A 15,811-nucleotide genomic window follows, 5' to 3' on the forward strand; every position below is an offset into this window, starting at 1 on the left:
TGTGAAAATGAACCCTAAAATACAGGTCTGTAAAATCACCAACAACCTTCAGAAAGCTGGGGTGATCTACAATCTACAGTCCGCAGGAGAATTTGACACAGAATTACAGAGGCCACGCAGCAAGATACAAACCTCTGATCAGCACCAAAAATAGAAAAGCAAGATTAGAGTTTACAAAAGCCAGTAGAGATTTGGAGCAGAGTTTTATGGACAGATGAGAGAAAGATTAGCCTTTATCTAAGTGATGGGAAAGCAAAGGTGTGGGAAAAAAGGACTCTGCAAGTGATCCTTACCTCATCTGTAAAGCATGGTGGAGTTGGTGTCATAGCATAGGAATGCATGGCTTTCTCTGGAACAGGCCCTCTCAAATTTAATGATGACTTAGAATGAATGATGACCGTAGCATAATGAATTGGAAGGGTAAAAAAATCATCTTGGCTACCAATATTTAAGAAAATGCGACCAGACTCATCATAAAGTGCTTCATATTGGATCAGGACAATGAGTTTATCAGGGTAAAGAAATGTAGAGTCTTAGAGTTTCCAATCTCCAGCTGTAAATCCGATTGAACATGAATTTCATGAGCCGAGGAGGAGAATAAACTCCCCAAAACAAGCAACAGTTAGAATTGGCTGCATTAAAGGCATGGGGGAAAAGCATTTCAAAGAATGAGACCAAGACTCTGGTGACTTCTGGTGTCTTTGGATCGCACTTGCAAACTCACTGCTCTGATTGCACGCAGGAGATCTGCTACAGAATAATAGCTTTTAATCTTTTACATCTGCCTTAAATTCATCTGTCCAACTACTTATGCTCACATCAGATAGTGGGATGAACTCTAAAAGTGCTTTCCTTTTTATTTGGTAAAACATTTAACCGCTAATAATAAAATGTGTCATTCTGTAGTTTTGTCTCATATTCATCTTTTAATCATATTTGCAAATGTCTTGACCCCCCCATCAAATGGAGCAATTTTGTTCAATTTCTTTTTCTTTTCTTTTTTTAATTACTGATCCATATCCCATATCTATTAAGTTAAAAACAAATGGAAAAGTCATTTCTGAATATTGTTGTGGACAATGGGGGGCTCTGGTGCCAGTGCTAGTGCCGATCTGGAACTATTCCACACAGTTTAAACAGAAAATGTGTTGTCTCAAAAATCTCTTGGGTCTTAAACTAGAAACTGCTAACGTCAGAGTTCAGGGCAGGATAATGTGCTCACCAAGTGTAGCTTTAAAAACAACAACAACTTAATCTGGCTTCTGCACAGCACCATTTAATTGGCAAAAGGATAACAGTGTGATAAAAGAGAGAAGAAAGCGGGACTGGAAAATGTGCATGAAACTGATCTAAACTAGCCTGGGTGGAGTACCACCTCCTGATCCTCAATGTGCTTGAAATCAAGCTTCCAGGACAAACACACTCCTGACAGACCGTGGAGAGATCAATCTTGAACACACTCACTTTGATATAGTTGACGAACGGTGAGCTGAGGGTAGAGTCTCGATAACTTAGATGCTCCTTGAGAGATTCCGATGAACTTCTGTCTCCTACCGGACACACACACACACGCACACACACGCACACACACACACACACACACACACACACACACACACAAACACACACACACACACACACACATTGAATTACTAAAGTATTATACTATGTTAAAGAGTTTTTCACTGACACTAAATGTAAATCAAACCTGCTTTCAATTACCTACTAATGTAAGTGTAACACAGTTTTTGCTTTAAAAAACAAAACAAAAACAATACTGACATTATGCTATAATTGCTGTAAATAAACTTAATTTGAACACTGGAACATTTGTCTAACCGAAAACAAACAGAAACCTAAAGAAGTATATATTGTAGTGTTCTTCTAGAATGAACTGCACACATGTCGAGGAAATCTTATTGAAAGTTTAAAGTCTAAAGGACTCTCTTATCAGCTTCGCTGTCACACACTCTAAGGTACAGCACACACCAACACACACACACACACACACACACACTTTTCCTTTCTTCCTGCAATGTTCTCGGTTTTCATCTCCTCCTCCCTTAATTCTCCTTATGTGCTGACACTGACTTCCCAGCCAGTATCCACACTTCCTGTCCAGGACCTTCCCCTGGGCTTAAGCTGGGTCGGTCTCACAAACTCTCCGTATCGCTCCACTGTTGTGTCAGCCTAGTAAGAGGATGTTTTTCTCTACAGGCTTTTAATATCCTGTCCACACATGTGAGGGCGTGTTTGTGCGTGTGAGCAGCACCTGTCAGAGCGCTGATGTGTTCGCTGGAGTCGTCTTTGCTCAAGCCCTCCTCCTCTGTGATGTTGGTCATGGGCACATTCAAGCTGAGGCTGTCTTCATCTGATGGCTAGAGAACACACACAAAAAAAATACATTATACCCTGTTTTAAATGTATAGGTTATTTAAGTAAAGTAATTGTGCTAGAATTGTTATTGTATATTTTTAGAAGGATTCTATATGGAATCAGTTTTAAACAGCATTGATTATACATGTACTAGTCTCAATTAGTGTCTCTAATTGTATGAAGGAATTATAGTTAAAAGCAGCAAAAACATAAACCAGCTCGTATAATGCCAAAATTAGGTAAAAGTTAGCAGAGTACTGAAAAATCTGTGATGGGAATACAGGGAAAATTCTGAAAAGAAAAGTAAATTGTGTCGATGAGATCATTATTTAATACGGTATAAAAATGTGAGCTACAAGTGTGATTGTTGGATGTTCTGCAAGCATTCTTGTCTTAGTTGTCTTGAGCAATAAAGTCTGATTTTGGCTTTTGGAACTTTCTGACTTGAGAAACTCTTTATGAAAAAGAGAGAAGACAAAATTGTCTGCCAAATATAAAAAAAATAAAAATAATAAAATAATAATAATAATAATAGAATAGTACACTGTATCACTAATTCCAGTCTTAAAATTATTTGTATAGTCTTAATTTGATATTTATTTTCATATCATGTATCATTTACAGCTAAAGTGATTTGTATTTATATTTGAAATGTATATTGAAGCATTTTGATGTACTCAGTAAAGCACAGTGAGAAGCAGCCTTTAAGGTATATTTTATATTTTTTTATTATAAAATGGATATAAATATTTTTTTTTTTATCATCATTACTAATATTGTCATCAGCATCAAGTCTTACTAACCACATCACAATAAATTTTCCAGCATCAAGTAATTTTTCTGTTCACACAGAAATTGAAAATGCTCTGCAACACGGTGCAATAACAGCCAATCAGAGTATAGTTAATGTTTAACATACAGTTATTTTGAGCGGGATTTTGGACCAATGTAAATTCACAGTGTATTACAACTACAACTGATGTAACTGTGACACTGTATGCCCCAGACACCAGCTATCAGACCTTTGTCCCTAAAGCATATGATCTCAATCCTGCTACAGTTTTATTGCAGCCCAGCCATAAGCAAACTTCCATGTTTCTTTAATAATGTTATAGCTTTAAATTTGCAACACTGATGAAAACACAATATAGCAGATACATGAAATCAGAAATGCAATATTCAAAGCATATACAGTAGACCAGATGGTCAGGCTCTTCTGCTGTACTCAAATCCACACACACACACACACATACAGACTGACCTCTGTAGCAGAAAGGCGTTTGTCTCCATTGTCACTGCCCACCCCAGAGTCACTGTCAAGTTTTTTGTGCTGATCAATGTCCTCAGTGCTGAGACAGAAGGAAGAGAGTGATTAGAAGTTAACAAGGGTCGCATAAGACAGAAAAAAGAGAGAGAAGCAGCCTATGTCTCTCATATGAGAAAGAGAAAAAAATCTTCCAGTCTCTCTCTCTCTCTCTCTCTCTCTCTCTCTCTCCATCAGAAGAGTGGCCCCCTGCAGTCTATTAAAAGGATTCTCCTGAGATAAGAATGATAATGACAGGCAACACACATACACACACGACCTGGATTTTTTTTTTAGATTCCACACTGTAATCTACATTCAGATCTTTTTATACACCCATTTAGAGATGCACAACTTTGTTAAATTATATATCTTTTATTTTGACAAATTTTCATATTGTATAAAGATTTTATATAGCATATGGCGGTGCTTAAATATCAAGACTAAAAGAATGAAAGGACATTGTATTGACTTTGGATTCAGATCTCTTTTTAGTCCACTTCTTTCTTTGAGGAAAACAGTGCACTTTAACTTTTGAATTTATAATAACTATAAACTATTGTATATATATTTATGTATATATACACAAACATTTTTTATTTAAAATCACCATATCACAATTTAATGAATTCAAACACAATTTAATTCAGCATACTTGATACTACTTATTAATCATGAGGACTGACCTCCCATTCGTGGGTCGTGTCAAGCTGAGGCGGTGTGTGACAGGAAGGTACAGGGCATCGACCATCTTGTCACTACGACATGCCTCCATGGCGAGGTATTTAAATATATGAATCTTGCCCTTCATGCATATCTGAAAGCAGCAAAAATAATGTCAGAAGCAGAGAACTGAAGAATACATTGTGTGAGTGTGTGTGTGTGTTACCTGTGCAGGAGGACTCTGAAGTGGATTGTTCTCCAGCTGTAGTGTTTGGAGCTGGGTCATATTTCGATAACAGACAGGAATAGTAGAGACCTTATTACAGGAGAAATCAAACTTGACCAGGGGTAAATCTGCCAAATCTAAAACACACATACAGGGAATTATTAAGCATTTGAGAATTAAGTGAATACCTTTCACACCAAGGGGGCAGAGAGGGCTGCCAAAATATGAAAAACAACAGGGAAACACAACAGCTCTTGAAAAGCAAAGAGGAGACATTCAGCATTTGGAAGGTCAATACTAAAATATTTGCATCAGTCTTAAAGAGGTCATATGATGTTGCTAAAAATAACAAAATTTTGTGTATTTGGTGTAATGACATTTTCATAGTTTATGCAGTTAAAGGTTCAAAAAACATTATTTTCCACATACTATACATTACTGTTTCTCCTCTATGACCCGCTTTCTGAAACATTTTGTTGATTTTTACAACGCTCATCGTTCTGAAAAGCAAGGTATGCTCTGATTGGCCAGCTATCCAGTGTACTCTTATTGGCTGAATGCTTCAAGCGTGTGACGGAAATGTTACGCCCCGCACCATACTGTGATGCCGTGTCCCGGTCAGAACACCGGCATGACGCGACAAAACCAAGAAAAGCCATTACAAACGAGGCAGTTGTTGCATCCAGTATGGAAATATTATAATGACTTGTACTGTCTTTTTACGAGTTGTGTTGCATTGTGCAGCGTAAACATAAAACATGTCTGCATTTGTGATCAGAGAACAACAAGCGCTACTCTACACTGCTCAAAACTCACGTTTGAATCATCAGTGGCAAATCCTTTAAATACAGTCTTGTTCAAAATAATAGCAGTACAATGTGACTAACCAGAATAATCAAGGTTTTTAGTATATTTTTTATTGCTACGTGGCAAACAAGTTACCAGTAGGTTCAGTAGATTGTCAGAAAACAAACAAGACCCAGCATTCATGATATGCACGCTCTTAAGGCTGTGCAATTGGGCAATTAGTTGAAAGGGGTGTGTTCAAAAAAATAGCAGTGTCTACCTTTGACTGTACAAACTCAAAACTATTTTGTACAAACATTTTTTTTTTCTGGGATTTAGCAATCCTGTGAATCACTAAACTAATATTTAGTTGTATGACCACAGTTTTTTAAAACTGCTTGACATCTGTGTGGCATGGAGTCAACCAACTTGTGGCACCTCTCAGCTGTTATTCCACTCCATGATTCTTTAACAACATTCCACAATTCATTCACATTTCTTGGTTTTGCTTCAGAAACAGCATTTTTGATATCACCCCACAAGTTCTGAATTGGATTAAGGTCTGGAGATTGGGCTGGCCACTCCATAACATTAATTTTGTTGGTTTGGAACCAAGACTTTGCCCGTTTACTAGTGTGTTTTGGGTCATTGTCTTGTTGAAACAACCATTTCAAGGGCATGTCCTCTTCAGCATAGGGCAACATGACCTCTTCAAGTATTTTAACATATGCAAACTGATCCATGATCCCTGGTATGCGATAAATAGGCCCAACACCATAGTAGGAGAAACATGCCCATATCATGATGCTTGCACCTCCATGCTTCACTGTCTTCACTGTGTACTGTGGCTTGAATTCAGAGTTTGGGGGTCGTCTCACAAACTGCCTGTGGCCCTTGGACCCAAAAAGAACAATTTTACTCTCATCAGTCCACAAAATGTTCCTCCATTTCTCTTTAGGCCAGTTGATGTGTTCTTTGGCAAATTGTAACCTCTTCTGCACATGCCTTTTTTTTAACAGAGGGACTTTGCGGGGGATTCTTGAAAATAGATTAGCTTCACACAGACGTCTTCTAACTGTCACAGTACTTACAGGTAACTCCAGACTGTCTTTGATCATCCTGGAGGTGATCATTGGCTGAGCCTTTGCCATTCTGGTTATTCTTCTATCCATTTTGATGGTTGTCTTCCGTTTTCTTCCACGTCTCTCTGGTTTTGCTCTCCATTTTAAGGCATTGGAGATCATTTTAGCTGAACAGCCTATCATTTTTTGCACCTCTTTATAGGTTTTCCCCTCTCTAATCAACTTTTTAATCAAAGTACGCTGTTCTTCTGAACAATGTCTTGAACGACCCATTTTCCTCAGCTTTCAAATGCATGTTCAACAAGTGTTGGCTTCATCCTTAAATAGGGGCCACCTGATTCACACCTGTTTCTTCACAAAATTGATGACCTCAGTGATTGAATGCCACACTGCTATTTTTTTGAACACACCCCTTTCAACTAATTCAACTAATTGCCCAATTGCACAGCCTTAAGAGCGTGCATATCATGAATGCTGGGTCTCATTTGTTTTCTGAGAATCTACTGAACCTACTGGTAACTTGTTTGCCACGTAGCAATAAAAAAATATACAAAAAACCTTGATTATTCTGGTTAGTCACATTGTACTGCTATTATTTTGAACAAGACTGTATGTAAAAGTACTTACAGACTGTGAGTCAGAAAAGCCGAAATTGTGGTCTTCTCTCCCAGGATCAGGCTCACATCTGAATATTTGGGTCAAACTGTTCTGGAACAGTGTTGTAAATACAACTTAACCACAGATTTCTAGTTGTGTCCTCTTTTGGAAGGCCAAACAAATTATTTTTCGCTTTCACAAATGAAACAGCGTCTCCACGACATGGTGGCGGCGGCAACAGAGGAATCAAAGTTAGGCTTTTTTTCTTTATGTGAACATTTGGGCAGAGTTATGCAAATCTTTGCACATCGTGATGTAGACATGTGGGTCGTGTTTAAATGAGGCGTTTTAGGAGGGTGTGGACAAGTCTTAACTTTTATAAAGAATTTCTCTTTGGATTTGAGACTTTAGTCTTTGCAACTTTAGGGATTTTATCTGATCTACAACTTGTAACACTCCAAAGAGAAAGGAAAACTCTAAATCGCATCATACGGCTCCTTTAAGTCAAGAAAAAAAAAAACATATCAGCTACATAAAAATATATTTCTTATATCAAAAAGAGTGCTTGTTGGATTTTGACAGTCATTTATAAATGTTATTTACTGCTCCTGGGAACTAAAAGACAGTAATCTGTCTCAGCAGATCAGCAGATCTCTCAAGCAATCTATTGTATATTAATGTTTCAGCTCCATGAGGTCATTTTGGCAGTTTGCTTGGAGAGAGAGAGACCACTACAAATCCTGTTTTTCTTAAACTGCCAGCATAATTTAGCTCAATAATTAGTTGAGCTGCAAAATCTCAGCTAGAGACTGTTTTTTTTGTTTTTTTTTTGTCAAGGTTAGCTGTTGATGTAACTCCAGTTACATGTTTCAGACAATGCTCGGCTCACAAAATCCTTTTAGCACTAAGAACACTAAATGTATTCTCGCTGTTATTTAAAGGAACACACCATATTGCTTTTACTGCTTTTAACAACTTACCAGAGTGTTGTGTTGATGTTAGTTTATAGGTTTATATAAATACAGCATGAGGCTGAGGCTTTTATTTGGCTTTGTTACAATATGTCGTGGCTGTTGTTCCAAAATTATTGCTCACTGAATGAGACGGATGAAGGAAAGATTGGCCAGACTGAGCAATAGAGTTCAATACTAAGAGCTAAAGGATTAGATTGTTAAAAAAAATATAAAATTGTTATCAATTACTCAACCTCACGCCATTCCAAACATGTCAAATTTTTTTAATCTTCTAAACACAAATGAATATATTTTTATTGAAACATGAGGTTTATTTGTCTCCACTACAACTTTCATGAGTTATCGAGGTGAACTGGTCAGAGAAGCTGAAATCATTTCAGCAGTGATAAGAAGGGTGTAGCAGTGTGTGAGCGATATGAACACACACACACACACATAAACACAGACAGTCTCACCCTCTGGAAGGACACAGAGAAGGTTTCGGTGCACGTTGAGTTCCCTCAGAGCTTTGAGCTGGCCAGTGTGACGTGGAAGAGCTGTGATTTCATTACAGCTTACATCCTGGTGGGGAAAAGAAAGAGGAGGAGTTTAGAGTTACATGTTTACCTTCTTCTCAAACACAAGCTTCTGCACAAACCTTTCATTACACTCACTCTAACTAAGTGCTTGTTGTACTATATGATATGACATCCCACATGGCATACACCTTCAAAACCTGGTCTGTGTATGTTCTCATTTATAGTTACAAAAAGAAGCAGGAGAAAAACTAAAAAGAGAGAAAAGCAGTATTGAATATAAGCAGATATGAGCCAAGTTGAGAAAGATAAAACACAGAGCAAGTTTCACAAACATCTCATTCATATGCAGACATCAGAGGTACAGCACACATGCTCACACTTACCAGCTCCATGAGATTGGTGAGCTGGCCAATGCTTTCTGGAAGTGCGTTGAGTTTGTTATTGCTGGCGTTGAGCACTCGTAGAGGAAGACCACACACACACGCTGGCAGCACCGACAGCTGGTTCCGGCTACAGCACCGCAAAGTTTACACAAAACATGTTACACCATCGTTCCTAATGCAACTCCTCAAGCAGAAGCATGGATCTGGAAAACTTCATTCTGATTGGTCAATCACAGCAGTTAGTAGAAAAATAGAGACATACAGTTAAATGAGTTGGTGAACATTATACTTTTAAATTCAATCTACTGTTGTTTCTTTGGTTTTGGGTGTTGAGGTTTATACATTATCTAAATATCCTAAATAATCCTATTTACCAATTACTGTAATAGTATTATAATATGTAACAGTAAAATCCAAAAATATAAACAGTGTACACACATATACATTTTCCCCCAAAATATACTATATATATATATATATATATATATATATATATATATATATATATATATATATATATATATATAAATATAGAATTAAATCTGTACACAACAGTTCAATTGTGGCACTGAAGACTGAGAAAAGGACTAGAAAAAGAGGAAAAACATATAAATCTTTGTGCAAGTCAGTCTCTTTTCACTTTATATTCTAATGATCTTTCATCCATTTTTCATATGATCTCGCTTGGTTTTTCTGCTTGATTTCCCATCTCCAGTTTATGTTCACTCTTCTCAACCATTAAGAGCTTAGTGCTTCATTAACTTCTTACAAAACAAATCCCATCGCTAATTAACTCAGTATGAATATCAGGCCTTCTGCAGGAGACATTTGGCTGGAGAGAGAAACCAAAACAGAGTCTCTCTCTCTCTCTCTCTCTCTCTGTGTGTGTGTGGATGCATTTACATTTAACAGAAGCAGTAAGGACAACCAGAGGGATAAAAACATGTTTATTTAGTTCACTTTCATTTTTTTTTATGATATATGTTATGCACTTTGATTTTCCTCTTGGAAAGTATATGCATCTAAAAGCTAAATATGTGACAATACCATACAGTTATTTGAAATACCATAAATATTAAACCACAGATCTTTAGAAGCAACCTAAAGACCACATTATCAGGTCCGGTGGACACTAGTTATACGGGGCTCCTTTGACTGATCATCTCATTCAAACCACCCACTAATTCGTTTCTTTCACTCAGTCTCATTCAAAACACATATGCAAAAGAAAATATTTGAATACCACATTAGGTTAGGTCTGTTGATGCACAAACACGCAATCCTATATAGTGTTTGGAAAATAATGCCTTGGGAATAATTATGGTTATTCGGCATGCCTTTATTCTTGTCAGTATACTAAAATACTGAGTCATCAGGGAGATTGTAAACATTGCACAGGTTTAATCACAGTTCATTTATCAAATTAGAAACAGAAGGCTGCATTGTAGCACACAGTGTGCTCTGGTTGTAAAATGTATAATATAGCAAATGTAAAGCAGCTTGGGTAATACATACAGCAAACTGACAGTATACATAATGCTCACTGCAGAAATATTAGTAGTATGCTAGCAGTAGAATGCTTTTCTAGGCATACTAACACATTCTGGCGGTTTCCCACAGTATTATGTCAATGCGTTATGAGTCTAGAGTCACATCTCTCTGTGAATGTGTGTGTATATGTGTTAGTGCGATGCTCACCTGATGTTTAAGCAGGTCAGGGACTGAAGGCTGATGATGGTATCGGGAATGCTTTTGATGCAGTTGTGATAAAGGTTCAGCGTTTCTAGAGAGACCAGATGACACACCTCTGACGGGATGTCCATCAAACGATTCTTCGACAGATCTGAGAGAGAAAGACTTCAGTTAAAGCTGATGCATTTATCACGACTGTACATTGTAGTCAATGCTACATGTGTTGTTGTAGTACCCTAACTAAACACAGGGAGGTGCTTTCACAACTACAGAGATCAATGCAGCGAACGTTAACAAAAACATCTGTGAGTGTGTGAAGGAGGGGATCCAAAGGTTAAGTTCCCATCCTGCGCACACACACACACACACACACCTCATTTCAAAAGCCATAATTGGTAGTGCCCGAGCGCAGTTAGTATTTCTTGTGCCTAAAGGTGATGTCATTGTTTAAATGATGTCATTTAACAAATGTGTGTGAGGGTTTAACCAGCAGACCGTTTCATCAAAGTGATCAGTGTTTCGCTGATGTTTCGGGCCATGTTTTTATATCAAATTCATAGTAACATTAATGAATGTGTGCAGCAGTTGACTTTATTTGTGTTAGTATGTGACTAAACTCTCTCCCTGTATACATTATGTATGATACAACAAATGACAAACAGACCACTGACTGTGCCACCTTGTCACTATGCATTAGTGTTTCCATGGAAACCATTCACACGGCCCTATGAGAGACTGCATGAGTGCTAATAGCAAAAGACAGTCCAAAAGACACACACATAGTAGTTTTCATGCATTAAACAAGCCTGGCAAGAATGAGGCACCCATAATACACTACAGTATACTGTACATAGTCAAAACACACCCCGATATCCTGAGAAAGGACCTAGATAAAGAGTCCTACAAAATATAACCCCAATAAGCATTTATTCTATCGTTATTCTACCGAAAGTGATACGGTGAAAATGTGTATTGCACAAAATTACAATATTTTGTTTATAATATTGTTAGAATATTATCTGTTGTTAAAAGTAAGTGCACTTTAGCATGCTTTTAAACATAACAATTTTATATTTAAAGAATGTACTGACAAACATTCATGGTAAACTACTATAAAATTGAATGTCGTATTTATTTCTTGTCTATTTTATATCTTGTATTTATTTCTTATCTATTTTATATCACTGTGATTTCCATATATTAAATATAGCAAAATGTATAATATAAAATATGTAATATAAATGTAATATCAACATACTACAAGAATACAAAATGAGTTTTCTTGTTTAAAGCACACCATAAAAATAATAATAATTTAACCAATTTAAAATTTACTTTAAAATAAAATGTTAATAAAATTTGAAAAATAAAATGTTCCATTATTATAATATGCACTTACATAAACTGTACTTAAGTGTGTTAACAGTGTACTCTATTCAAGTACACTTAAATCGCTTTTCATTTAATTAATATTCAGTTTTTTAGCTTTTACTTTTAAGGTAGCGCCCTTCTTCTCACAAAGGCCTAACTAGTCTGTACAACAACAACAAAAAATGTATTTATAATATTGTACTGTAAAGCAGAAGAGATTAATAAATATTTATTTTTGATGCAATATCTAATAACCAGTGAAAACATGCTGATGTTGATTAATATGACGGTCACAGATACATTATGCATGTCTAATCTGGTACCAATTTCATTTCAAGTGCTGAAAACAGAAATAGCGCTTCACCTCAAAACCAGAGTGAACATGGCAGATAACCTAGATGTGTCTTCAGTGTGTGAACAGGTCACATGATGGATGCAACCATTACGGGCAAAGGATAACCGCCAGTGCTTAATATTAAACAGAGCATAAGTTTACTGTAAGGAAAATATGTTTAGACAACTTATTAAGCTATGTGTGCCATCACAAAGCCCTGTTGGCTGACCCCAGTCTCAGCTTTATGGGGAAAGATCAAAACACAAAGGATGAATATTAATCTTTTAATGACTATAAGCCTGTAGGTCAAATCTACAGCTTGTGCAGATAAGCCTATAAGACCAACAAAACAACAAAATGAGGTTTGTAACAGCTCTACTGAACAACATTATATTAAACACATGTGCTGCAGGAGTACAACAGAGTAGAACAAAAGTCAGAACCTTTTCACAGACGCCTGATGATCTTAGAGACACAGACGTCACTCTAACTGTCTCTCGTCTGCGATCTGTCTCTGTCTGAAGGGTCTCTCCATCTTACTGAGCTGTAACTGCGGTCTGTTTTGAGGCAGTTTGTTTTGTTCAGAGCACACAATGGGCATCGAGATGGCACAGATGGCATGGATTATCAGACTAACCCCTGACGAAAAGCACACACACAGTCTTAAAAAAACACCTCTTTCTGTAAGTGTGTGTGTGTGTGTGTGTGTATGTAGTACTGGAGGTTTAAAGATCAAATGTTAGTAGACACATGAGATAGAGAACAGGAGGGAAGGATAGAAGAGAATGAAGCTGAATGTGAGCTCTGTCAACACACGGGCTGTCAAGGGAGCGCTGTGATGCAAGAGGATTCTGGGAAATGTAGGTCTGTGATGGCAGCCTGTACTGCAACAGCACTGAACTATGATAACCAGTTAAAATGTTGAATTATAGTCAAAAATCTTGTTGTGCCGATTTAAAATTGTAATATTTAATATTTTTTGTTAATAATTTTCAACCTAATTCTAACAGATACACTCAAGACTATCATGACTTCAACAAGCTTATCTACCTTAGCTATACATTTCAATATAGAAATTTAAACATTATATATATTAGGATCTCATACTGGTGCCTGTATGTTTTATCAACTTTTATAGTTTTATAAATGATATAATGCAAATTTCCGAATCTATTTTAATAACTACCAAAATCAATATAATAATGCAATAAACATTAAATAACATAAAATGCAGCACAAAACACCTTTTTTTTTTACTATATAAAACCATTTTTCACCATATACTGTATGATCATTTAAAGTTAACAAATGAACATATTTTACAGTATTTTCTGAAAAATTACAACTTTAAATTTAAATTTAAATTACAACTGATACATACATACATATTCATAGTTGATTTCAACATTACAGAATTATGCAATGGATAAGATTTTAAACCAGTAGAAATCAACATCCCCTGCTGACAGCAGAATCTGAAAAGCAGACACAGACATACTTCTTCTGAGTGGGTGAGTGAAGTTTCCATTAAGCTAATTACACCTCTTTCCTTTATTTGACCTCTAATTGCTCATTCTTTCACTCAAACACTCTTGTCCTGTCCTCATAGTGTTTCTGAAGCGGGAAAAGGGCATATAAACGCAGTCTGTCATTATGTTGCTCTGGGTGTGGCCTCATCCCGCGGCTTAGAGTTGGAATAATCAGCTGAGCATGTGTGTGTGTGTGTGTGTGTGTGTGTGTGTGTGTGTGTGTGTGTGCGCATTAATTAACAGTATATAATCAAACAGATGGTTCCGACATAGATTTATACCAAGCGTGCACAACAGTTAAATGTGCGTACAAGTGGAGTGCTGCATTTTTTGTACGTGTGCATTTCTGCAACTCAGCATTCCTCAGTGTGCCCACTCTCAGCATGATGGCGAGTGTGTAAGAGTGTTCTCTGAGTTCTGTTGAATAAGCAAACTGTTCCTCTCTGACAGACAGCGGCACCACGGCTCACACTGCATGAGTGGAGTGAGTGTGTGTTTATGTCTGGAACCAAATCTCATTTTTCTAACTTTACAGCCCTTTTAGTGAAGTCTGATGTAATGATAGGCTATGTGAGGAAATAAAAAAAAATTCAAAAATAACTTTGAACAAGCTGGCAATCCAGACAGCACTGCGTTCATTCGTACATTTGGATCATCACGGATTTGGAGAGAAGATCTCTGTGAATTAATTAAATACCAAAAATAATAAATACAATTGTTTAATATAATAAAATATTGATAATTTCAACAACTATTTTCAACATGTTGATGAATTTTTAGGTTCATTAGGCAATCAAGTTGATTACAGAAAGACTTACAAAATGACAATTTGTCTGATTATTTATGTTTTTTTTTTACAACAAATTTTGTCAAATGCTGTGCATCTGACAGTCTGATTGATATCAAAGTCCCTTTCAAGGGAACATATTTGAGATGCCTCCGTGCAGCCACATACAATCCTATCTAAATGAATGGAGAAAACCTGAAATACATTGCTGTTTGCTTTGTTTCAGTCTCACTTAATTTTCATGATCAATGCATCACTGCACTCTACACCCTGAGCAGAATTGTCTGATTTATTCTACCATAAGACTTGTGACCTGATTAGCAAGCTCAGTCCATCTGTCCCCATCAAACATACATGTATGTATACATCTTCCAGCAATTACAGTGGCATTTTTATCATTTTTACAAAATAAGAGGGATCGTACAAAAAGCATGCTATTTTTAATACAGTACTGTCCTGAGTTAGATATTTTATATAAAATATGTTTAAATATATTCCACAACACAAAAAGCAAAAAGTTGAATTAATACTCTGTGTGGCTACTTGGATGATGATTTTTTTTTTTTTTCCGTTATGGTTGTTCATAAGTCCCTTGTTTGTTCTGAACAGTTTAACTGAGCTCTGTTCTTCAGAAAAATCCTCCTGCGGATTCTTCAGTGTTTCATCATCTTTTGCATATTTGAATCCTTTCCAGCAGTGACTGTATGATTTTGAGATCCTTCTTTTCACACTGAGGACAATTGAGGCACTCAAACACAACTATTAAAAAAGGTTCAAACATTCACTGATGCTCCAGAAGGAAACATGATACATAAAGATATGGGGGTGAATACTTTTGGAATTTGAAGATCAAGGTAAATTGTACTTAATTTGTGTCCCGGGAAACATGCAAGTATCTTCTGCTTCCGAAGGGCAGTACTAAATGGGAAAAAATTATATTTAAAAAAAATAAGACAAATTTGGAATCTTCATCCTGTTCAAAAGTTTGGACCTGGAGGATTTTTCTGAAGAACAGTTCTCAATTTAACTGTTCAGAAAAAAACAACTCAATCACAACCATCACAAAACAAAAAAACAGTTGTGGATCATCCAGGTAACCACACACAGTATTAAGAACCAAGGGTTCCCAACATTTTGAAGGGGTTATTTTTTTGTCTTGTGGAATATATGTAAACATCTTTTATTTAAAA

The 15,811-nt window shown here is 36.5% G+C and overlaps 1 protein-coding gene across 8 annotated transcripts in view; it reads right to left on the reverse strand.

The window, feature by feature from the left end:
• Positions 1–15,811, reverse strand: part of lrch1 (leucine-rich repeats and calponin homology (CH) domain containing 1) — a 69,345-nt gene that overhangs the window by 19,595 nt on the left and 33,939 nt on the right. For all 8 annotated transcript variants that reach the window (XM_052564772.1, XM_052564770.1, XM_052564774.1 and 5 more), the window contains exons 2-9: positions 10,607–10,751; positions 8,909–9,035; positions 8,463–8,568; positions 4,569–4,705; positions 4,366–4,496; positions 3,638–3,725; positions 2,273–2,378; positions 1,465–1,550 (exon numbers count right to left, since the gene is read on the reverse strand). In XM_052564772.1, the coding sequence (XP_052420732.1) occupies positions 1,465–1,550; positions 2,273–2,378; positions 3,638–3,725; positions 4,366–4,496; positions 4,569–4,705; positions 8,463–8,568; positions 8,909–9,035; positions 10,607–10,751 (926 nt within the window). The remainder of the gene's footprint in view (positions 1–1,464; positions 1,551–2,272; positions 2,379–3,637; positions 3,726–4,365; positions 4,497–4,568; positions 4,706–8,462; positions 8,569–8,908; positions 9,036–10,606; positions 10,752–15,811) is intronic.

Source organism: Carassius gibelio, chromosome B9 (genome assembly GCF_023724105.1).
Source record: "Carassius gibelio isolate Cgi1373 ecotype wild population from Czech Republic chromosome B9, carGib1.2-hapl.c, whole genome shotgun sequence".
Classification (NCBI taxonomy): domain Eukaryota; kingdom Metazoa; phylum Chordata; class Actinopteri; order Cypriniformes; family Cyprinidae; genus Carassius; species Carassius gibelio.